Consider the following 25,003-nt stretch of genomic DNA (forward strand, 5'->3'; position numbering starts at 1 on the left):
TCTTTTTACGACTGACAATAGAAGAAAATACTGTGATAATTATCGATTCGTGGAAGGAAGGGGAAACTGGGGTGTTCAAGAAATACGTATACTTGGGTCGATTTTTGTGAAATATTTTCTGTAATACTCGCTAATAAACGCTCCTCCGAATACTTGTTGCTCTCTTCAGCTCGTGTTATTTATATGAAGGGTGCGTTCGCCCCTGTGCTTATATTCGTGTTCCTTCCTCATGATTAATATTCGCCTCTCGTAGCGCGGCATCGTCACGTTCGTCCGCCGCTGTTGATCGATGGCCGCGCGAACGTGTCACGTCGCCCGAATACTACGAACCTGTGCGTGCGCGGTGCACCTTGGTTCAACGCAACGCAACGCGACGCAACGCAACGGCGCGGCGTTGCATTTGGGTGATGGTGTGTCATGGCGAACCTAAGTAATCGACAATTTACAGCCGTATATATAAACTTTGTCTCTCTCTCTCTCTTGTTACGTATGTTGAAAATTGTGCTCCACCATCGTATCTGAGCGACTTCCTTATTTGTCTCTCTTTTATAAGATTGATAAAATTATTATTAACAATTGTCATTGTTTATTATTCATTTCTTTATATTGTGTTTTGTATCTTGTGACTATACAGCGAGATCTTTATTGTATGAACTTTGTCATTTTTAACACTTTAAGAAACGGTCAAAACTCCGCCTCAGATCGATTGCATTTCCGATTAATAATTAGTAATATTTATTCAATCTATAATTGGTGACTCGATAATATATTGATCGACCTTTTATCCTTCTTTTATCCATCGAAGTTATAAGTTATGTAAGATGTCGGATTCGGGCATTATCTCGACGGAGAGCGACTTTTCAGGAAATGACAGAGTAGACGAGTGTGTTGGCACGAATAGGAAGGACAGTGCAACGAACGGAGAATCGTGACGCCTACGTCGTGAATTATGATACTGATACGCTTCAATAGCATTCTTTGTCGGTGGTTATTAATATACATGTCGCACGCGCATTTTTCATTGAGCCTACGACACCGGAAGTGAAGAGCACGAGAGTGAAAATAACGATTATTTTGATAAAGCAAACCTTGTAAATGCTCGATGAGATTACGCTGTGCAATTACGCGCCCGCGCACTCTCTCTCTCTCTCTCTGTCTAGCATATTAATTATACTTATAAGGGTTGAGGGTGCTTTTATGTAATTGTAAGGAGACTACAGTTTATTTAGAAGTTTACAGTTTATTAAGAAGACTACAGTATTACGCGCATTTGTGTGATTGTAATAACTTTTAATGTTTAACGCTGGAAGATTAAAAAAAGATGTATAAAGTGCCTAAAAAATTAAAACGTCTTTCTTTGAATAAAGCCAAGGGAGAAATTTTTAACTCGATCACATTTAACATAAATAATAGAAATTTCGTTAATTGTTCTTTGTAAGATTTGCACTCAATATTATTCATGTTAGAATGCTTGGTGTACCAGCATTCTCATCTCGAAGGGAATTAGTCTTGACATTTACCCTAAATGCGATTCATCGATTTTCTATATATAACAACATGCATGTATATATAAAACACAATGTTTATGTTATATAAATGCTTGAGAGACTCTGTCCGTCGTCCCGCACTTCGCGTAAAAATATATATATAACAGTTAATTACGGCAATAAATTTTATAATAGTTTCCCATTTAACAGTAACTATGCTTATAATTAAAATTGATATCCCAAGATGTATAATTGTATAAATAATTACAAGTTTTCTGTTGCTCTTTTGTGTGCGCGAGTACATTTCGCGTAAAGGACACGGCGATAACATTAATGATTAGTCATAGTGCTGTTGATAGGATGATTGCCTACATATCACAAAATGGAACATGACTGGCAAAATGGACATGTCGAAATGCGAAGCGTAATAGTGGCTATAACGCGATTAGCATAGATTGGATGAGAGATCAGCCTCTCTCGTGAATTTCGCATTTGTCATCTGCCAAAAGTGGCTCAAGTTTGCACGCTATGTTTTCCCGTGAACACCGACCACGTGCTCGAGACACATAATACGCGACGCTAGGGAGAGTTCTCCGTGATGTCGGCCACGTCAGACCGCCGCTCAACCCTCAGCCAGTAGCTAAATATATATGAATACAAAATGTATAGCTAGAGCGTGCGCGAGCTCGCCTCAGGGCCACATCGGCCTCGTCCAAACGATGGTTAAGTCAACCCTCCGGATGTAGAAGAATCGGAGGATTAACTCTCCAACGCTATGAATTCGCTTGTGTGCCTTTTATTCGAAAATTTGTACAAAATTTCTCAACATATTTAAGGACTGAAAATCAAATCGAACCAAAATAATTTTCCCAAAATATCGATAAGTCCAGATAAGTCGAACTTTAACAATGCGAATATGGTAAATATGGTTACTTTCGTTCACGATAACAAATCAATCATTTTTTTCTACGCCAACGCTACGCTTTAGTCTGCATCAATTATGTTCTCTTTGAATAAGTACGTGTATTTGCGTTAAAATAAAATAACACGTCCCTCATATTATTCATGGGCACGAATGTAGCCCACGTTGTCTCGGTTTTAACATGCGGTAGGAGCGCCAGATGATATAAACGGATATTTGTGCCACAGATTGATCGTACGGCACCATTAACCGATCATGCGACGGATAATAAGTAGACGGCGAATACGGACGTGATGAGATATATATGTCAAGTATTACCCTTGAGCACTCGGTTAGAGAATATTGTATCAGTGACATTAGGATTTGCTCCATATTCTACGCCTCAATAGTCTCAATTACGAACTCTAACGACATGATCGGACTGACGGACAGAGACCGCAAGTGTTGTGCAACGCACGATCGAATTTCTATAAATTTCCGTACTGAATTCCCGTGGGATTCTCATTACGTAACACGCGCAAGCAAATCTGCAAGCGTAACTCACCGGAACCGGTAATTATGATTTTATAAAATTAAAATTTATAAAAAATTTATTCCATACAACATAGAAGCTTGCTGTGTGGGATGCCATTTGTTTTCCTCCCGTAATCTATAATCACGAAATAAATATGTTGAGATTACAATTCTGCCTTGTTACTTAGGTGCAGATTTATTACACGTGCTTATCACTTTCGGTCAACACGAGAGCGTTATCATGCAGATGGGATACATCGAGATTGTCGAAGCAGGCAAAGAAACAGCGATGCAAATAAAATATTTTCTCCTGATCTAATATTTCGTTCGTAATGGTATCCATACGTTATATGCCGAATCATATTAAATTTAAATATGAATAAAGATTTCTTGACGAAAATTAAAATAGCTTTATCAGAATTTAATAGCACTCCAAATTTTCTTCGAATTTAAAAGATAGATCAGAGACCTTTGTAACACCTTTGTTTCAAGTCAAGATTGTCTTGCACTAAAATCGTAAAATATCGTTTTACTTGGAATCCTAATTAAGCAATCGTCTTGTTTGAAGAATTAAAAACTTTCGCATGTGAAGAAGTTGCTTCAATTTTCGATAAGGAATACAGGAAACCAAAGTAATTATTATTACGTTATTATTGCGGAACATCCTATTCCCCTTCCCGTAAATATATATTCGAAAAATCGTATCGAACAGCCTTTCAAGTTTCGCAACCTTACGGATATACAAAGTGGATCGGCGACAGGTGGGCGCATGCGCGAGCTGCACCGAATCTCGCCACGGTGGATGTATCCGACACGAATTATCACCGTTCAAGCAAGATTTCGACCGGTCTTGGTGTTCAACCGGCTGTGTATATTTTACGCACACACACACGTGATGCAACGTGTACGGGCGCGCGTGTGCGTGTGCATACGTGTATCGTTCTCTGGCATATGCGCGCGGCGCCGCCCATCGGGACATATCGTTCCTGCGAAGGCGACTTTTTTTTCGTCACGTTTTTCACGCTCCCGATCACGCGCAGTATCGTTCGCGACTCGCTTTTGATAGCAGACCGTCTACGCGCGCGTGCCAGAGAGGACTCGCGAGAGAACCGCGCGTACGTGATCGTGGCGACAGCTCCCTCGGCAAGCATGGCGACGTTAAAGCTAGGCCTGGCGCCGAAAACCATCAAATATTTGATGTTCGCATTCAATTTGCTATTCGTGGTAAGTACATGTATGGGCAACAGTCGGCGCGGTGCGCTGGACCAACATCGCGTGCCTTCTGGAACGATGAGGTGGCACGCATCGGCATCGCGTGCTCCGATCGCGCTGTTCGAGTTATCGAACTTACTTGTTTTGTCGATGCGGTACGTCGCGATTGCTGCGCAAAGTCGTTGCAAGCTGACGACTATATGATTGCCATTCGCGTAAAAACGTTGATCAAAGCTGACCGTAAATAATGCTCGCGCGGACGTACTTGTGGAATCGTGACTGTAAAATCGATAAAGCTTGTGTCGATTTCGTCTACAAGTAAAAGTTCATAGAGCGAGAAAAAACGTTTCGAACGCGTGTTTGAGAGCTTACGTCAATCGATCTTAACTAACATTTATATCTGTCATCAGGAATGAATCACGGATCATAATGTCAATCTTCAACAATTGTACATAAATATTGCATTAATAAATAAATTATGTAGCGTAACAGAGCTCGCGCATTTTTAGACAATTGTTATTCTCTATGCAGCATTAAACATGCGCATATTCAATAGCTATTAAACACCTCGCAGGGTTTAGTTGGAATATTGTTAACAAAGCTAACGTTAACAAAGCTGACGTTACAAAGCTATCATTAACATGGAGTACGTATATGTGTTATTGCATTAACCTTTAGCATTTCACGATCGTTCAATTATCTAAAACAGATATTTCAGCTTGGCTTTCAGTGGATAAATATCATCGACTGAAATTAGTCGCAGCAGACATCTGTTTGGAAACTTTAGTGGAAAAATACTTCGCTCGCAATACCGTCACCCCTGTACGTTAGCGTATCGCTTGGATACAACAAAGTAGTTGTACGATTAATAATTGTACGTCAGCTTGTTATAACGTGTATAAGTTGAAATTGTCTGCATCGAGGAAGACCGCGAGTTGGTGAAGCATAAGACGTTCAAGAGAAATCGTACAACAAATCGATCTCGATCTGCGTAAGATAAACACGTGGGGAATCCCTATCGCGCAGTATCAGTTTCTTTAATTTTTACGTGTGACGTAACGTGACGTAAAAGTTGAAAGGCCACTTTCGCTACGGGGATTCAGACAAAAGCGATCATACGATATAACGATGTTAAGCTCAAATATTGCAGGGTGGATAAAAAATATGCTGTATAATTAATAGCAATCGTCTGTCTATTTTTAATTACTCAGCCTAACATTGTTTCCATAATTCTTTATTATAAAAAATTCTTTATTCCTTTGTTCCATATGTTTTCTTAAGATTTATTTATACTACGCGATTATTTCAAAATTAAATTGGCAAACTTTAATTCTCAGTAATATAAAACTGTTCAGACCTTGCAAAAAAACCTTGGTTGCACACGCTCTGATAATGGCTAATGTGTTTTTAAATGATAATTCAACACAATCGGAATACATTTTGCGTTATCGGTTTTTATTAAGAAATATCGTTCATCATTTTTAAACATTCTCTATACGCACGAAACGGTTCTTTAACAAAAATTTGATTAAATTAAATTTTTGTTTTCTAAACACATACATAGAAAGAAAGAGAAGGAAAGAGTGCGTGATTAAAGCACCTAATAATTATTTTAATTAAGAAATATATTTCTTTTGCATTATGTTGTTAAGATGTATATGATGTATGTGTTCTTATGTATAAATATCTACGTTTTTAAAAAATAAAAAAAATTCCGCTGCGGACAGGATTCGAACCTGTGCGGGTAGAACCCAATGGATTTCAAGTCCATCTCCTTAACCGCTCGGACACCGCAGCTCTTGGGAAGACTGCTTGATTTGTACAATATATCGCTCGTGCATACGACGCTCAATTTTATTAAATAACACTTTACAAAATATATAACGAAAAAGTTTGCATTGAAACATTCACATGATAAACAAAGTAAATTTATGCATAGTTTGAAAATTTTATCAAAATATTAATACTGTATTACATTACAATCAATTACACGATTAGTTGAACAATATAATTTAATTATGTACACTAAGTATTTAATTGATTGTGTAGATATAGAATATAATTATGAAATATTATATAATTATCATTAATTGTTAATATAATTTAATTGGGATCTGTACTCTATATTTTTATTTTTCTTATATTTACTTTTGTTTTTCTACTTATTTTCTGTGAAAATGTGTTACATGTCGATTAATTATGCTTAGATTACAGGAATAGTGCTGTTGTCAATTGGCGTGGTCATCCATGGAGTGTATCATGAATATCAACATTTCCTCGATAATAGTTTCTTCTCCGTACCGTCTCTTCTCGTAGCTTTGGGCTCTATTATCTTCATTATCGCCTTCTTCGGATGTTGCGGAGCCATTCGTGAAAGCTATTGCATGGTTGTAACGGTAAGACATAAGTGTTCGTAAATATTCTGATATCTTTCTTTTATTTATTATTCACTCATTAGCAAAATGCATCTTTTAAATATATTTTAAATATATATGGTATTATAAATTTAGTTTGATAAATTTATACGTGTCAAATTAATTTGCTAAATTATTATATCATATATTAATAGAATTGCCTTTTAATTAATTCACATATTGCGACTATGAGATATTTTTTAATAAGAATAAAGGTCATCTGTTTTTGCATCTTTTATAAATTAGATCGTTTATTGCTGCCATGAAGCAGTCTGCATTTCCATGGTTAATTAACCAGTGATAATCGCTTAGCTGGCTACATCACAGTAATAACGATATAAGTAATTTATCACGCACACGTTGTGCCTCGTCTGCCGCGTATTCTTCACTTCACAATCGTAGTTCGTTTTAAATGGTTATTTGCCAGCTGTAAATGATTTATGTTCATTCGATCGACTATACGTGTCGAAGTTTGCGATGTAATTGCGCTTCTGATTGAAAGCGTTGTCGAATGTATTGCAACACCACCTCGAGTCATTCCATATTTAGCAATTCGATAAAATGAATTATAATTTGAAAACATCCAGAGCTTTTCCAGGTTCTTGTATTAATCGACGTTCTCAATTTAACAAATTCAGATCAGAATTTCAAGATTCAACGCAGTTGTTCCTGCGTTGCTTTATCTCTATGATCTCCCCTTCGTTTTCATATTGTAATGGATCATATTTTGCGCATGAAGTGTATAATCGACGTCTGTGACTCTCCCTGTTTCACCTCCTCGATTATTATTCCGGGAAAACTGCTCACCCTCGCACGAGGGCGGGTGTGCTTCTGGTGTCGTTTTAAAAACTTAATGCAAAAACATATCGCAGGAAACCTACGTACATTTTTACATACGCAGAATTATATAACATTGTTATATAAATTATATATTGTGTAATATATATTTCTAGTTTCATGAGATTCTTGATTTATTCTAAAAAAAAAACATTGATAAAAAAGAACAAAAAGGCAACTCTCTTAATATCGATTAATGACTGATCTGGAGTATTTCTGGATATATCCTTTGACGATCTCGATCTCATCTTGAACAATTTTCCATTACAGTTCTGCACACTACTAGCTGCCATCCTTCTGCTGGAGGTCATAGGCGGCACGATGGGGTACGTGATGAGGGCACGCGTTGCGACGGTCACCCAAAGCAAGATGGTCGAAACGATGTCCAAGTATAACGACAGTCAAGAGATCCAGTTTGTCTGGGACAATTTGCAACGAGATGTAATTACAGCTATCACTTATACGTACGAGTGACGTGATCGATGCGGTCGCGGATATCTTCGAACTGACACGGATTACACACGATTTGCATTTTTTTTCTTTTCATCGAACGGCCGTAGCTTCGTTCGAGACTTCATTAGAAGGTTTTCATGCGCCGCGTCGTACTTTCCCCATCGTGGGAGCGATCGTCACGGGGATACCGCAGACGACAAGCGCGACAGGGATAATTTCAGAGCGCGGCCCTAATTCACCGCGTCTATAATGCATATGCGTGGTGCGTGATAGCCTTGCGTATGGCGCACGGCGCGTATGGTGCGCGAAACTGCTACGCGGGGAATAATGTAAATCGATTTTTACGTCGCCCCGCTTCCTTGACCACGCTCAACGACGAAGCGTACCAACGTGTCGCAAAAACATTAGATCGCACTTCCCCGCAGGATTTCCTCTGCGTCGACGGTTGACCTTGATTCATACCTAACAAATCGCAAATCTCATTTTCTTTCTAGTTTAAATGCTGCGGCACGGTGAACGCTACCGATTGGATAAACCAGCCGAATCTGTCGGGCATCCCAATGTCGTGCTGCGACGACACGATAGGTGCTGTCAACGCTACGCAATGCACCCTAACGTCACCGAGCCTGCACGACGTGGGTTGCATGGATGCATTTGCGCGTTTCGCCGAGAAGCACGCGAGTAAAATAGCCGGTGTTGGACTGGGTCTTGGCGTGATTCAGGTATCTCAGTACAGTACCATGCGGGATTTTCTGCATGCATGCCATTCCATGGCATTGAGACCAAAGCGAGGATTCTGAAATTCTCATTGAGAAAAATCGAATGATCTCGATGTTTTTTTTTGTTACAGCTGCTAGGAATCTTCTTGTCGTCTTATTTAGCCAGGTCGATCAGGACTTGCTATCAGACCATGTAGACACTCGCCGTGCGAGTGTCCAGCACACCGGAAGCCGCGTTGCATTCCTCGACGACAGCTGAGCAGGATTTCCATTGGGTTGTGGAGCTGTGTGCGTCTGATTATTAATAATTAACGATCTGATATAATACGCGACCGCATTATCTGTTAGTGCAAGAATGATAAATTATTTTTGCAACGCATTGCATATATTTTACTATATATGAACCGTGTGTATTTTTAATAAAATCTTCAAAAATGTACGAAAGACTTAATTTTTTAAGATTAATTGCATTTTTCAAGATTAGTCGACATCAAACGATTTGCGAATTGTTTGTTTCATGAATATGAGACATTTTGTATAATAACGCGACAGTTTGATATTACAAAACGATGTGTTTTCTTTTAAGTTAAAGATAAAGTGTTTCCGGCAGATGTACAACGTGCTCGCTTGCGCGAAGGTGTACGAACGCACACAAATCACGTTGAGCAACTACGCGTGTCGATGAAAATTAAAATACAAGACTTAATAATTATGCGCGCTATCGTGTGCGAGAGAATTCAACCTAACGCGCCATCGCGCAATTCGATGAACCAATATTTATTCCTAGCTAATAGTAATAGAGAATGACGCATTTGTGTGCGAATATATTATGTACACTAATGCACAGTTAAGTGCAGCACATAAATTTAAAATGCACGTTGTCAGCCGACGTTAAGTCTCAACCTGAGATATCGTACATGTGCATACATTCCGCCACCTAAAATTTATTATTAAAATGTTGGTGACATAATATGCATAGTACTGGATTGACTGGAAAACCCAAATGAAGTATTAATACAACGTATTAAAAATACAAAGTTTTGCGTGTGAATTTTGCGAAAAAACTCCGCACGGGCCTCTCGGTCAATACATCTTACTGGTCGGCCATATTGTACGGCTTCTACGAATTTACATGTACCTCTGGAGTGTGCGGCTTTAAAAGCGTGCACTGGTATACCCGACTGAATTTGCTACAGTTTATCGCTTGTTAGTGACGTTTTTCACGCTATCGCGACTTTTATGTTCCCTCTCTTCTTCCCACCTCCTCTCTCTCTCTTCCCTTCGCGCGAAGACGATTGTCGCGTCGGTATCGCACGCGCGAAGACGTCGCCGCAAACGTGCGCGATCGTGCACGATCGTGCGCGAGCAGTCGTCCGTCGTCGGCCCGTTGTTCGTACGTTTTCGTGATTCGTTATCGTCGCGAGCAGATAACAGTCGAGCGAGCGGCCGATCGGTCGCTACCCGGCCGATACCTGGCATCGGCATCGGCATCGGCAGTCGGTGCGTCGACGCTGGAAGTGCGCGGATCCCGCTGATTGTGCACCTGCGCCTGGGAACGAGTATAACGCGAATCACCAGCAAAATGGCGGCCACGCATCTCGACGTCGGCCTACGCTGCATCAAGTACCTGCTGTGTGCGGTTAACTCCCTTTTCGTGGTCTGTATCGCACGCGACGTTCTTTTCCTCCTTGCTCTCCTCTCTCGCCGTTGCCCGTCTCCTTGCCTTTCCCGGTATAAACGTGACATCACGACGCGCGAGATCGTTCTCGCGGAATCCGCCTGACCGGAGAACTCGCGGCGACAATTTCACGCGCGCATAATGTAGGATCTGCCAAATTATTTGCAATTGTTATTATTATTGATATCGAGGATATTCCTTCTGTCGACTGCGTATCGTCTAGAAAGAAGCACGTCAGCTCTTTCAAGAAGCATAATATCGATAAGAATCTTGAGATCAAAACACTTGAAACTCGCTGCAAGGCCTCCGTTGTCACGTACATATGCTTGCCGGAAGAGCGGCAATGGGATAATGTCCGTGCATTAAATTCCGTCAAATATGCATAGTTGTCGTCGGCGATTTTGCTACGTCGTCGGCAGGTCCTTGGAAAGTGTCGTTTTGCGACGCGGGCTCGAGGAAGTGCAATTGCGCATTATACTCCCGTGTAGACCACATCACACGTCTATGTAATTATCGATTGCTGTTACATCGACTAAACTATACTTATTGTACCGATAACGCCTAGGTTCTAAAAAAAGCCTTTAATCGCCTAATGAAGGAAAAGAGAAACCGTATGCGTTTGCCAAAATTTATGGTTCTACAGGACATTCGTTTACCCTCGATGTTCATTTTATCTGTAACACCTACTTGAATGCACGATCGATTGCAAATTCGCGATGATGCGCTTTCGAAAGAGCGTTTTTTTGCGTCCTAGAATCGTCTTGTGAGTATATTCGGCGCGTTCCTATCAATTTTGTTTGTCGTCGATACTGTTATTGACGTATCCGCGATAACGTATATAGTAATTAATCTTAAAAATGATTCACTGATACGTCTATTTTCCGCTCACATACGTGGCGAGCGTTATTTTCGTTTCTGCGCGTTTCGTTTACCGAGTAAAATGGAGATCGATATTACCTTGGATCATTACATGTTTTGCCAAAATAAAGTTCGACGTTTACTAATAATTAAATTATTCGTGACGATAACATCAAGCAGGATAACGATATCAAATGAAACTGATTTGCTGTTTTCATATTAAAAAGTAGACTTGAGATAACGTATCTGCCGTACAATTCATATCTGCAGCGACGGAAGAGCGTAAAATATGTGGCACGCGCGGAGAACACCGTGCATGCAAAATTGTATACGAAGACGAGGCAGGGTCGTTTCTCTTACTATTTTAATATCCTTTATTACGTTCTTTGTTTTCCATTGTGTCACGAGTGGATGATGTAGGCCACGAAGCCCGAGTTTTGTTGTCGAGGGAATACACGTATAAACTGCGATCGATATTGCATAGGCAAGACTATGTACTGCTAAATTATTAGGAATGGGCCAACCTGCATAACTGCGCAACCTGATTAACGCTATGTTTTTTTCAATTAAACAAAGGAAACGATAGCGAGTACTTCGTTGCTCATCGATGCAGAATGTAATACAGAAATAATGGGATTCCAGGATAACGCATGTGAATCGGCGTAAGAACATAAATGTAACACACAAACGAGCAATGATGCGCTCAGCAAGAATGACACACAGTACTGATTACATTGTCCGACAAGATTTCTGAATGGTCATTTTTCAAGATTCGCGTGCTATTTCGTACTTACGTAAATCCTGTGTTACTGCCTGTGTCTGAAAAAGCGCGTGTCTCGAAAAGACAATAATTTACCGAGAGACATTTAGACGTTGAAATTCGAAATTTTCTTATTTCGAGAATTGGCATAAAAATTTCTTCGTCGTCTGTTTTTTGGAGTAATAATACCTGGAAAACTTTTCAATTACCTTACGTTGGCGCATCTACTTAAGAGCCTAAATGGCTACTTATCAGTCAAGATAAGTTCATAATCTACGTCCTGATGTCGGTATCATTGTATGTCTTTAACAGAAAGTGAAACAAGTGATACAAAAACCAAGAGTTTGCACTGATCGGTGCAATGACCGATCACCGCTTGTTTGTTCTCTGGTTTCGACATTGTCGAAGAGAAGGAACGAGTATGTGTTGCCTTGCGTTTCAACTACGATATATCGCCTTGTTCAAATGCATCTGTTTGTTCAAGGCATAATATTGAAATAATTTAAATTTGAAACGTACGTTTCAAGTATGATCGAAATTTAGACTTTAAACTACGATAGATAATACATTCTCGTATACACTTTGTATCACACGCTCCGAATACAAAAAATATTTTTATCAAGACGTAGAAATTACGTGACTCACTTTGTAGAATATATATGGAGACCGATAACAACGTGTACATAACGGTGTTTCACAATAGCTACACGAAAGTGTTATATCTCCTTTAAAGTTGAAAAATTTAAACAAACAAGGACATGATCGCTCGCGCATAAATATATACTACGCATAAATTACGTAATGTCACGTAATCAGTTATTGATAAAATAATAATATTTGCCAGTATTACACCGTTAACGTAATATCGTTAAAAATTAAAAGGAATTACGTGATTAAAAAAATCGATTACTTGGTAGGAAAACACCTAATCCTTGTCGTTTCATCGCAGTTGACTGGGGTGATGATAATATCGGTCGGCACGACGATTTACGCCGTTTACGAGAATTTCTCGCATTTTCTGGACCCGAGCTACTTCTCACCGGCAACGCTTTTGATCGTAGTCGGAATATTAGTCTTCGTAATCGCCTTTATGGGATGTTGCGGTGCACTCAGGGAAAGTACTTGCATGGTCCTTGTGGTAAGCTCAATCTCAATTTGTACTTCCCTTAAAATATTCTCTCTCAAGTTTCTTGGCGTCACTCTTAGAATCATTTTACATCGTTTTACAGTTTGCAATTCTGCTGTCGTTCGTGCTGGTCATGGAGCTCGCCGCCGCCGTCGCGGCGTACGCCCTGCAGGACGGCATCAAGAGCCTCCTAGCTGAGAAGATCAACCTGACGATGCATCAATACGAAAAGAACGACGAGGCCACGTTCGCGATTGACTTTATGCAATCTAGAGTAAGACGATTCACTTCTTTCGTAAGCGTAAAATAATGCGTTCTCTTCAAGAACGCGCGTAGAAGTAACATTTTAGGAAATTACCAAAGGATCCCGTAACATCGCACACAGCAAGTATACAAAATATTTCCAATCGAACTGGTCTATGAATAAAGTCTACGATTTAAAGTGACGGGAAACGCGGAACTTTAACCCGGAAACCAGAACTAACACTAGCGATCAGCGCGAAAGCCTCACATTTTCTATTCGTCTATTGAATAAATCTTATTTCGACAAACGCAGAAAATTTTTTGCAGAAAATGATCATTTTTACATTATTTATTATACTTCTGTCTACAGTTACGTTGCTGCGGATATAACAGCTATCGCGATTGGGACAATATAGAGTTCAACCGTACAGATGCAGATATACCGGAGTCCTGCTGCGAATTTATACTAAACCCGAAGATGTTTACTGAGGTTCCGGAGATTTCGCTATCGGACCGTTGTCAGGCTAAGTACGAGGAAGGCTGCATTAGCCGGCTTTCCATTATTATTCATCGTAGCGCGCTTTACATTGGCACCGGAGCGGTAGCGATTGCCCTTATCCAGGTTAGTAGATCCAACTTCTTGCAACTTGACTTCGACCAGGTTTTTCCACGTGTTGTATACTACTGATACTGCAAGCAGCGATATTTGCAAGCGCGATAGAGTGAAACTATGGTTTAAGTGTGATATTAGTGTGTGTCTTTTACATAGATAAGAAAAAGGATCTCGTTCTGACTTTAAGGCTTTCACGGCTATTACTTACGTCAGTAACCGATCGCTTCCGAATAGATACCGCGTTTTATGAGCAGCTAACGACATCTAACGATACAAATAAAAGCAACAACAATCTCCATTATTTGTCCTGCTTTCAGCTAACGGGAATTATGTTCGCGTGTATGCTGGGCCGAGCTATTAGGCGTCAGAAGACAGAGAGGGAGAGACGTCGCTGGGAACTACGAGAAAATCTTGTAAACGGTTACGAACCATTGGGAAAGTCGGACCCGTTTACTACGTTTCCCATAGTGTACATGTCACAAGACCCGTTGAAAGGCGAGAAATGTTAGCATTTCGATGTTAACATAAGTTGAGTGAATCTACTCAACGCATCAAATACGTTTTTTATTCGTTTATCGTTTTCCTGAGAAAAATTACTAAAAACGTAAAACATTTCGAGTAACAATCCTATAACAATACGAAAATATTTACGAGAACGAATATTTATTTGATGTTTCTTTTGTGAATTTCAATCGGTTATTACTGGATAGCGTATAGAGAGAAAAAAAAGAGTACTTACAATACCAAATAATTGTGATTTACGATTCATAGATTTATATATTTTCTTAGCCATATATATACACACACATACACGTTATAAAATTCGAGTACCGTTCCTTTTAAATAATTTATATACCGAAATAGACATTGCGATGGTTGATTGAAAATTTTATAATAGATAATACCTCATTGAGAGAGAGTATTTACTCTAGGTGAAGAGAGAAATATTCTTTTAAATATACAGACTGTTGTGTGAAGATGTTGTTAATATATATACATACATGTACCTTTAGTGTATATTACTAATGCACAGTATACATATTTATGCTAATAATAAAATATCTTTATTCTATTAAAGCGGTATCTACATTTAACATGTCGAATGCTAAATGACATTAAATACATTCAATAATTAATTTTATATCATATAAAACATCACCAGAATAATGAAGCTTGCCCCAGAATTTCAACAGCTTCCTCCTGATGTTTTCCACCTTCGAGATACGGAGGCGTTAGTTCACGGTACGCGAGACAAACGCGCCTCGATAAAATGTCCTGTCGGAGTACAGAATGCTCCCACTTGTATCTATTCAACGAAAACTACGTGTAATATAATAGTTCCACACGTGTTAAGTATTTCCATCTTCAATCGAGACGTACCTTGCTGAACCATACAAAACCATGAGCGATCTGGCGGGCATTGGCAATCGCACTACCACGTCGTCATTAACATCTACAATTGGAGTGCCATCGCGAATGTTTCTGTTTTCTTCTACTACGGAGTTGTAATTTGAGACGCAGTCTAAATTATATCGCGTTATCGGGCCACGATAAGGTATCATAGTCAGAACCGAATCACCGAGAATGTTTACGGTCACTATGCGCTCGCCCCAGATCCAGCAGTCGTCAATGTGAGGATCTATGGAAGCCCCTCGCGTGGGATCGTACTCGAGCGAACATTGTTCGACGGTTTTGAAGTCGCGTAACAGCGGTACTTCCGCGAGCTTCTTCTGTACGAATTGCGTCGTCTTGGGAAAACCGTCGAATGATCCCAAGCGTAATTTCTGTTTTTTGAAGTTACACTTTGGCCCGAAATTCTATAAATCGTAATCGTGGCTTAAAATGTATGAATATGTATGTTCGTTTTTAATTAAGGTAATCTCTTTTAATCTACCTGTTTTCTCCTGCCACTCTGCGAAGCCTTCCAAGGAAGACGGTCGAGCGCTGTTATCAGTTCCTCGGCCTCGGTTTTACTTAGGAAATCTAACTGGCACATACGTTGCAAACATATCATTAACTATGTACTAGGAAGGATGCTGTTAGGGCAAGTTCTATAAACATTGGTAACCAGAGATTTAGATTATCTATCTTTTTCTATATTATTATCTAAGAAGAGACAGAGAATTGATTAATCTCTGGTTAGCAGTTTGTGGAACTGGCCCTTAGATATGCAGTATTTTGTTGCAATCATATTATACCTTAATATAAACACCCGGATAATTTATTAAACTTCCATCATGATGGGGATGTTTCTTGTACTCATCTACGTCCCATCCAGGTGATAGTTTATCACAATATGGACAATAGACGTAACTTTGGCTTTTCTATAAAGTCACGTATGCAAGAAATGTATTTTATAGTACTTAACAAATCAGGCAATAATAAGGAATAAAGCATTTAATCGAGGAATTATCTTCAATTATCAGAAGGAAAATTCCATGACTAATTATGTCAAAAATTCCAGATTGCCAAGTGCAAGCGAATATCGTATAAACAGGTTAAAATGTTGCAGCTTCTACCTGTAGTTCATCCTTCAAGTCCGGTTTCGATATTTGGTACTCAGATTCACAAATCAAGCAAGAACGTATCCCTTTGCAACCACATGGTCGAACAGTTTCCATGATATTTGTCTTCTGTCAAACAAGAAAATACTTTTGTAGAGTCACATTAAATTGCAACATGGTATATACAGCGCAATTCTCTCCTAGTTTTATGTTGAATGAAACAAAATGCGTAAAAAAAGGTTGCCTTACTTTAATGCAATCTAGATTCTTTCTCTCACTTTTTTTCTTAGTATCACTCATGATTAAATCATAATATTTCGAAACATATCCATGGTTAAGTCATATTAAAAGTTCTTCATTTACTATTGAACTGTATTGTTATGTTTATAAATAAAAAATATGCCCACCATTGATTCATTCCACTATTCCACTTCATTTGTCATGTGAACAGCAGAGATTCGTAGCGGGTACTTTTGGAACTAATTTTGAAGTAGCGCGTAGAGCTGTGGCGACATCTACAATTTGTTTGAACCCTATTCTCCGTAGTTCTAAAAACCTCCGCTACGAGTCTTCAGTATCATCGCAGCCATAGACATAGTAAGAATAGACCGAGCGTATTCTCAACTTGGCAGTGAATCACAGGTAGAAAAAGAGAGAAAGCAGGCGAAGGATTGCTCTCTCTCTCTCTAAGGAGAGAAGAGTGGAGGTAAGAGCGGAGAGTGGGGAAGACGCGAACAGAGAGAGAAAGAGATCCTCCACCTACTTTCTGTCCTTTTCTAGCTGTGCTTCACGTTTTGCGCTTCACGCTCGGTCTATTCTTATTATGTCTATGATCGCAGCTGAAACATGTAGTAGTGTGATTCAACCATAGACGTATATAATAGACTGCGCGCTCTTACGGGCGAGCTGAAGACGACAGAGAGAAATGGAAGTAGCGCTGCGGTGGTGCTCTCTCTCTCACTTATAATCGAGAGTGGGGGGAAAGTGCTTGGAGGAGACAGAGGAGAGAATGGCTGCGTTCGGCAATAGGAAAGGCGTGAAAGGGGAGGCTTGCGGAATGAAGTCCTAAATCAAAGGAGCGCAATCGCGCATTACGCTCTCCATATAACAAATAAAATACAACTATTATGAAATAAGAAATATATAAGATTGAAGAATGTAAATATAAGGCACAAATGTAAAATATACTTTTCTTTATTCTCCTGACTATAATTACGCTACAAAATAGTTATGGGTGATACATAATGTTTGTAATCAAGATGATTATATAATTAACGAGACTGTAAAATACGAAATACATTTTTTCAATCGAATAACGCAATGCATCAAAGCAAATAAGATTGATTTCTCGATAAGAGCCAATATAATCATGCTCAAATGTGGTTATACTAGCCAATTCAGACAATGTTTCCTCAGACATTTCTTCATTATTGTTAACTGTATGTTTTAATAATTGTGTATTATCTTGCACCGTAGTTTGCTTGTGTTGGAACAATGGAATTAACGTGAGTTACAACTTTCTTGTAATTCTGTGTAAATTAACGACAGCTTGACAACTACTGCGACAGTGTGAACATTTGATGGCATTGGCCATCCCCACCACGACGTACATTAAACAGAGATAGCACCACCGCAGCTATTGCTCTCTCTTACTAATCATGTCTTCAGCCTTTCTCATGGGATGGCGCAGTCTATTATATAAGTCTATGGATTCAACGACGAGTCGGAATTTTTTTTTAAATCCAGTAGTACGACTCAATAATGGAGCACTTGTAATTTTCATTGTCCTTTTCAGATAGTCAATTGGAGAAAGCTTTTCTTTATTTCCTTCATTGTATATATTCAAAGCTCATTAAGTATTAAATGCGATAAAATTTCATAATTTAGGATTGTTAATAAATATGATGAATAATGCATTAATAATTAACTACTTCACGCAGTTTCTTCTTTCGTTTGCGACTCAGTCCCTGCAAAGAATTGCGCAAGAAACTACTGGAAAATTGAGATTATTCAGCGATTTAGCGTTATCACAGGGTCGTAACCCGAACCATCGGCAATATTTTGATATTTCAGAGTCCCCCATTCAGTCATACTCTTTACATTGCTGCAAAGATGCTGTCGAGAGTCTGTCTCGCACTTTTATTGCTGCTCCCTGCGAGTCTTGCTAGTAAGGGACTCTCTACTTTGAAATACTTGATATTTTGGTGCTTCTCACAAGGCTTCTGAATTAAATATCTTTGCAGATGTCGAATGCCCCAAAATCATCGGAAGGACGCAGTGGACTTCCACTCCCGCCGGTGCTGTGAATTATTTAATTATACCGATACTCTACGTGGTGATACATCACACAGTCACCCCCGAGTGCAATTCTCGTCAAGAGTGTACATCCCGCGTCGATGGGATCCGCGGCTACCACATGGATGATCTCGGCTGGGACGACATCGGTTATTCGTAAGACATGTGCGATTGTAGTAGCTTATTGGCTCTGGCCTCTGGTCATGATCATATTTTTTTCGATTATATATCGCTCATTATTGCATTTTTCGAAACTTTAATGATAACGCCGAGATTATTTGCAAATTGGAAAAGATGTTCTTAACAATTTCATGGTCCTTCTTGGTCATGCTTTTTAAGCTTAAATAGATATAAGAATAAATAATCATTTTAGAGTGAAAAAGACTATCTCTATTAAATATTATTGTCAATTATTTAGAAATGTTATCCACAATACAATATAGCTTCCCTGCATTGTATGCATAAAAACGAATATAATGTTAAAGTTTAAGGAATTATAATGTTAATGATAATATTAAAGAGAGATATATGTATATGCAAGAAAAATCAATCGTTTCCTTTTTGAAGCTTCTTGATTGGTGGTGATGGAAATGTATATGAAGGATGTGGATGGACACGCGAGGGAGCACATACTTACGGATACAATAAGAAATCCATCGGTATAGCTTTCATCGGAAATTTTCAGAGTAAGTCGATCGATAAATTAAATTTAATTATTTGATTGGCAACGTATTTGTATATATACATATCATCATGTATTATATCTTTTATTAGATGTTTTCGATATGACCTAATTTTGTTTTATAATTTAGCAATTCCCATTTTCCTATTTAGACAAAGACGCTAGTCAGGAAATGTTAAACGCTGCGCATAAGTTGATCGAATGCGGCAAGGATCAGGGTATCCTTCGAAGCAATGTACGGGTCATCGGTGCGCGGCAGGTGAGACAGACATCCAGTCCCGGGAATCAACTTTATGAACAGATCCAAGATTGGTCTGAATGGAGCAATCCTTAAGTACAAGTATTTGGAATAGGACGACGAATAGAAATGGGCTTCGATCAGATTAAATGTTACGTTTCGAGTAAGATATTTATCTTTAATCTTTAAGCCAGTGACTTTTTTAAAATTTAAAATATGAGTCTTATTTTTTTACAAGGTCTAAATATGTTTTAATTACATTTTTTATGAGGGAGAAAAATTTGATTTATATACTTATCGCAATATTACTTGTTGCTCCATTTCTTAGTACGCATTGTTTAAAGCAAGTCTTAAACATAAGGTTTCAACAGAACGAGAACTGCTATAATTGTCGTGATTTATGTAATATCGTGTCAATTGGCAAAATTAATAAAAAATATGACGAATGTAAGAGACCGCAAGAAATGTACGTCGATATTTCGAGGTAATAGTTTGTGTTTTATTATATTACCTTTCTAGCGAGAAGTCCAGCTCCTGGTCTAATATAAAAAAGAAAGATCTTAACATACGTATGTTAACGCATTAACATTTTTCAGAAAAGCGCATGTAAGCAACGTGGAAATAAATCGTGGAGAGTGTGAGACGAATTTAGGAGATGGAACGGTGTGTATGACATCGTAACGTATATCAATTCTTCTATTCAAGTTTCTTTTTTTTTCGATTATTAGGAGATCACGTAATTACTAATATACAAATGATACATTATCACCGAGAGTTTTCTCTTACACAGAATAAATATTGCGCATTAGCGGGTTTTCTCAAGAATGACGCAATCGAGCCGTGCTTAAGTTTTTTTTTTTTTAATCATAGTTATTATTTTATCGTTAATATCCATATAATTATCAATAACTACAGTAAAACACAAAACAAAAAAAAAGGATAGTGTGATATCTGTACATTCTCCTTAAATGATTAACATAAACATTTTTTTGTTATACCAGTAGCCTACAAATAGGAAGAAACTAAATCATAATATTCACAGATATTTTACAAGATAGACGAGGCCCGTCAGCGGGCGCACGCGTCGCGAAACACAACGGCGCAGAGAATACGCGATCCTGCGCCTACGCGAGCACGTGACTAACTGCAGAAGAAAGAGCGGAGAGGAGAACGCAGCACTTTCCGTGAAAATAAAACGAGATGCGTTGCGCGACACGTGCGCGCGCTCGCGCCTTATGTACTTATTCATTAGCTATAATATATACGCCTTTCTGTTTCTTTTTTATATCACCTTACTCGCTCAGTTATACCTCTACACTGTACATATCCACAACTCATCCTTTACACTGTACATGCACACGCTCCGCGAGTATTTGCGCTGCCTTAAAGTAATTGCATCTCAAGGATGAACAGAATAGCGGTCACTGAAATGATGCATCACCGGAAATAAAAGTAGCGAACTCATTGAAATGCCCGGTAAAACGATTCAAGTGTCGAGTTTTCCCGAATTATTGTGCGCGCAATTTTTATTCGGCAATACTTTTAACAAATATTGTTGGAAAATCGAATTTATTGGTTCATTAACAGAAGGATAGAACTTGGCGGAAGTATTTTCTAAACCTTTGATTTAATTCGTCGTTAATTAACGAAATTAAAACAAACGAGTGCACGAGTGCATTTTGTTCATCCGTGATACCTTCGCATGAGGATTACTCTCTAGAGGCATGCGCCCTACGCGCAGTAGCATATAATTATCGTAAATAGATAAGTTCCTTAATTTATTTAAAACGTTTTTTTGACGGCTTGGTGTGATATATTGTAACCTCTCTGGTCTATACACATAAGCGCATTTATTATTTCGGACACGAATGCTAAAGAGTCTATGAGTCGTCGCAAGACGGAATCAAGGGATGGGGTATGAAGGACGGGTATACACCTAGAGGGAATGGACAAGCAACGAATGGTCATGTCATATTCCAACAAACACATTCCATTCGCATTCGCGTTTGTTCATTCGCTTAGGTATATCCATCTTAAACGGGATGGAAGTGTACGGAATGGGGCGGCGTCAATGGTCAATGAGATCAGCCATACTAATTTCCAGTATGACAAGTAAGCCCCCATTTGTCCTTAGATGTGCGGATTGGTATGCCCTAGCTAGCCTGTTGTTGTAACGTTAATAATAATTAATAGCAGCGGTAATAGTAGTGATAGAATAGTAGTAGTAGTAATAGTAATAGTAGTGGTAGTAATAGTAGTAGTAGTAGTAGTAGTAGTGGTAATAGTATAGTAGTAATAATAGCAATAGCGATGGTAGTAGTAGTAATTAATAATCATAATAATAATATTAATAATTATAATGAGATAATTGTAATGACGTCCGTGATTATCGACGTTGCCAGAGTCGACCGTTGAAATAAATTAGACGAAACACACTATATGAGATCGGTCTTCTCATGTAAGATTACATTGCCGTCCAATTCGTTTCATCCGCGATGTATCAAAACTGGTGCACTTGTACCGACACTGATAACACTCTGGTGATGATATATCAATAGTAATCATAATATAATCGTAATAAAGAATAAGAAGTAACATTAAAAACTTTTCTTTTAATTTACGCATTGCTCTAAGAATATAATAATAATAATAAATGATTCACTCAATGCGTCATATCTCTCTTGCTGTGTCGGAAATTGTTATTATAATACACTAACATCGCAAATGGATAGACCTACAAATAGAACCGCAAATCCTACTCGGGTAGCCCAACTTCTCTCGCTATCTGCGCTAGAGAGGGAGAGAGAGAGAGAGAGAGAGAGAAAGAGAAAAAGAGAGAAAGAGGGAGAGAAACAGAGAAGAAAGTCTAACATTATAATTTACATTCTAATTCGATATGACCGGTGGCAGCAAAGCAGCAACGGAGCAGCAATCTCTTTCTCTCTCTCTCTCTCTTTCTTTTTCTCTCTTTCTCTCTGCTTTTCTGTCGCTCTTTTTCTCTCAATATAATATAATACAATTATATATATATATATATATATATATATATATACATATACATATATATATATACATATACATATACACAAAGCACATCACATACCGCACGGATCATTAGTTGGGCACCCCTTATACAATTTTATGTTTTGTTTCTGTTTCTCTTTACGCAGTTATATTTATCGTTAAATACTTAAAATCACAGTAGTTATGCCCTCAGTGGCTCGCTTATAATTTACCATTATTATACACAGTTTACCATTAACGCTTAAGCCTCACTTAAAATAACTCGTGTCATAATAGTCATAGGATACATTAGCTCCATTTTCTAATCTTTACTTCGTGAAGTGGACTTGTCCAACGGGTCTAGAGCAACGGGTTATTTACTGTTTTCCCCTAAGAGGAAGGTGAGTAGCGGGTATACGTCACGAATCGAAGGTCTTGTCTGAAGGCTGGGGTTGTGCCTGACCCGCTTGTCAGAAAGACCAAGAGTCATGTCGGTCGATCCCACAAACGTTATCAGTAATTGACGCAAGTGAACAAGTCGTTCAAAAGAAAAAAACAAAGAAGAGAAAGGAGAAAAGAAATGATAAACGAGCTTGCCTGCGTGAAATTCATCGAAGGGAGACACGCGCGATAGTACTAACGCATTAATCGTGCTAGCCTCCCTTCACCGCACAACCACGTGCCTTGCTTTAGGCCTACGATCTAAAGTTCGGCTTCACCGCCGAGTTCCATTTGATTGTCACTGATACAACTCCAATTCAGGAGCTTTAAACGTCATCTTGAACGTGTCATTTTGAATATTTTCAGGTTCCTCCTTCTTTCTTTCTCTTTCTCTCTCTCTCTCCTTCTCTTTCTGTCTGTCGCACAGCTCTGCTATATATATCAAGAGGAGACTCCAGGCTTCATGCCATGTCTAAGCGCCGTACGGTGCGCAAAGACAAGAAATGGGTACATCATGATCCAGCAGACGAGTGATCGGCCTCAAACCGTAGCGATGACGATTAGTAAGTGTGCGATTTTTGCAACACGATGAAGAAGGTCCGGCGCGATCCTCGCCAAATTTTCGTGCGCGAAGTCACAAGACGGGAAAATGTGAACGACATATGCCGGCTGAAATACAAAACATTTGTAACATTACTTTTTATTTGTGTTATTATTCAAAGAAAAAAAGAGAAGACAAAGACAGAAGATAGATACAAACGAGAAGGTAAACTAAAAAAATAATCGCATATACTCTCATATATTTAATAATAATTTTCTCTTACCTGTTGCGATCCGGGTGCAGCAATGTTTACAATTCCAGCAGCTTGTTTTTGTTGGAGATACATGATAAATCCTGTCTGAAGATTTTTGCTTTGTTGCAACACGTCTACTTCGTCACGGCCGCAAGGTAACGCTAGCAGCATGCAGTGTTCATTGTCAGTCTGAAAAACGTTAAATAACACATTAAGAAATTGTCAATCCTCATTTCGCATTAACATAATTAATGTATTAAAACAATCTTCAACCATTGGAACGTAAAATTCAGTCGTAGTGAAATCATGGCATGTCCTGCCATACCTGCATCTTTCTTGCCACACCCTCGACTTGGGTCTGTTCCAGTCTCATCCTTTGAGCTATTCTCAACGGTGGGGTGGAGCCATCACTGTTGCACGGAAGACTGTCCCTGGCTACGTTAGGATTGCCGAAAACAAAGTGCATCTGTACCGCTGCTTGATCGTTCTTGAGGGCCAATAAACCTTGCCACATGACTGGATAACGTTGGAGCAACATTTGAAACGTGTCTGCTTGCGGTGGCACCTGAGAAGCATATGGCGGTGGTGTGACGACCTGATGTTTCCTACACCTTTCAGGCGTGGTGGCTCGGACCATTTCGGGTGGTGCCTCGCTGGCAGCCATAGGATATTGAGAACGCAAATGCGCAGGTGGTGGCTCGTAATAACTCGCTCGAGCACCAGCTGGTGCTCCGGGCAACGATGGACTGCCTGCGTTATACTGCGGCGGAGGTGGTGGCAATCTCACGCCACCGTGCAACATGTAAACTTGAGCAACTTGAGGACTGTCAGTAGTACGATCTTGGGGCGTCCTCGTTCCTCGTCTCAATTCCAACGGCGGACTGTGACTATCTTCTATGCCAGTCTCAAGCTTCGGGTCCAAGGGTAGATGTGGAGATCTCGTTCCTGGAATGTGATAGGCTATCCGAGGTGCGGTCAATGCTTCCTGCTGCGCACGCAGATACTGATACTGCAACATCTGAGGGTGCAAGTAATGGGGTGGCAGTTCACCACCGCGAGTCAGTCCTCCGTAATGATTGACGACTTCACTCTGAAAAATTATGCATAATTTATAATGATTTATATCAATATCTAAAAGCTGCGTTAGAACAAATTGTACCTCTTAAAACAAATTAAATACAAGGCGTTTTACTAAAATAATATTAGAGAAT

At 39.2% G+C, this 25,003-nt stretch overlaps 4 protein-coding genes, 1 long non-coding RNA gene and 1 other non-coding gene across 11 annotated transcripts in view; 3 read left to right on the plus strand and 3 right to left on the minus strand.

The window, feature by feature from the left end:
- Positions 1 to 26: 26 nt before the first annotated feature.
- On the plus strand, positions 27 to 3,544 carry LOC105276269. Its single transcript, XR_893373.3, has 2 exons — positions 27 to 2,961; positions 3,111 to 3,544. It is a non-coding gene; the product is annotated as an uncharacterized LOC105276269 (long non-coding RNA).
- A 372-nt stretch (positions 3,545 to 3,916) lies between these two features.
- Positions 3,917 to 14,812, plus strand: LOC105276271 (tetraspanin-33). Its single transcript, XM_026972558.1, has 8 exons — positions 3,917 to 4,146; positions 6,342 to 6,530; positions 7,656 to 7,826; positions 8,333 to 8,560; positions 12,803 to 12,991; positions 13,083 to 13,253; positions 13,593 to 13,844; positions 14,153 to 14,812. Exons 1-8 carry the CDS (start codon positions 4,072 to 4,074, stop codon positions 14,342 to 14,344), a joined length of 1,467 nt encoding a protein of 488 aa, XP_026828359.1. The 5' UTR covers positions 3,917 to 4,071; the 3' UTR covers positions 14,345 to 14,812.
- Positions 5,850 to 5,931, minus strand: Trnas-uga. Its single transcript has one exon. It is a non-coding gene; the product is annotated as a tRNA-Ser (tRNA).
- Positions 14,813 to 14,879: 67 nt separating the features above from the next.
- On the minus strand, positions 14,880 to 16,844 carry LOC105276272 (alpha-ketoglutarate-dependent dioxygenase alkB homolog 4). Of its 3 annotated transcripts, none has more exons than XM_011333776.3 (6): positions 16,747 to 16,844; positions 16,355 to 16,468; positions 16,034 to 16,159; positions 15,730 to 15,822; positions 15,216 to 15,652; positions 14,880 to 15,141 (listed from the first exon to the last, which is right to left on the minus strand). In XM_011333776.3, exons 1-6 carry the CDS (start codon positions 16,747 to 16,749, stop codon positions 14,991 to 14,993), a joined length of 924 nt encoding a protein of 307 aa, XP_011332078.1. In that variant the 5' UTR covers positions 16,750 to 16,844; the 3' UTR covers positions 14,880 to 14,990. The 3 variants fall into 3 exon arrangements, with proteins under 3 accessions (XP_011332078.1, XP_011332077.1, XP_011332079.1); XM_011333775.2 differs by lacking the exon at positions 16,747 to 16,844 and adding an exon at positions 16,589 to 16,740; XM_011333777.3 differs by lacking the exon at positions 16,747 to 16,844 and adding an exon at positions 16,618 to 16,733.
- Positions 16,845 to 17,522: 678 nt separating this feature from the next.
- LOC105276273 (peptidoglycan-recognition protein 2) lies at positions 17,523 to 20,040 on the plus strand. The gene is made up of 4 exons (XM_020030642.2): positions 17,523 to 18,506; positions 18,583 to 18,790; positions 19,202 to 19,320; positions 19,469 to 20,040. Exons 1-4 carry the CDS (start codon positions 18,452 to 18,454, stop codon positions 19,648 to 19,650), a joined length of 564 nt encoding a protein of 187 aa, XP_019886201.1. The 5' UTR covers positions 17,523 to 18,451; the 3' UTR covers positions 19,651 to 20,040.
- A 219-nt stretch (positions 20,041 to 20,259) lies between these two features.
- The window catches only part of LOC105276276 (protein split ends), a 67,907-nt gene continuing 63,163 nt past the window's right edge, over positions 20,260 to 25,003 (minus strand). For all 4 annotated transcript variants that reach the window (XM_026972555.1, XM_026972557.1, XM_026972556.1 and 1 more), the window contains exons 11-13: positions 24,118 to 24,882; positions 23,823 to 23,981; positions 20,260 to 23,667 (exon numbers count right to left, since the gene is read on the minus strand). In XM_026972555.1, coding sequence (XP_026828356.1) covers positions 23,539 to 23,667; positions 23,823 to 23,981; positions 24,118 to 24,882 — 1,053 coding nt within the window. In that variant the 3' untranslated portion in view covers positions 20,260 to 23,538. The remainder of the gene's footprint in view (positions 23,668 to 23,822; positions 23,982 to 24,117; positions 24,883 to 25,003) is intronic.

Source organism: Ooceraea biroi, chromosome 9, assembly GCF_003672135.1.
Source record: "Ooceraea biroi isolate clonal line C1 chromosome 9, Obir_v5.4, whole genome shotgun sequence".
In the NCBI taxonomy this organism is placed as follows: domain Eukaryota; kingdom Metazoa; phylum Arthropoda; class Insecta; order Hymenoptera; family Formicidae; genus Ooceraea; species Ooceraea biroi.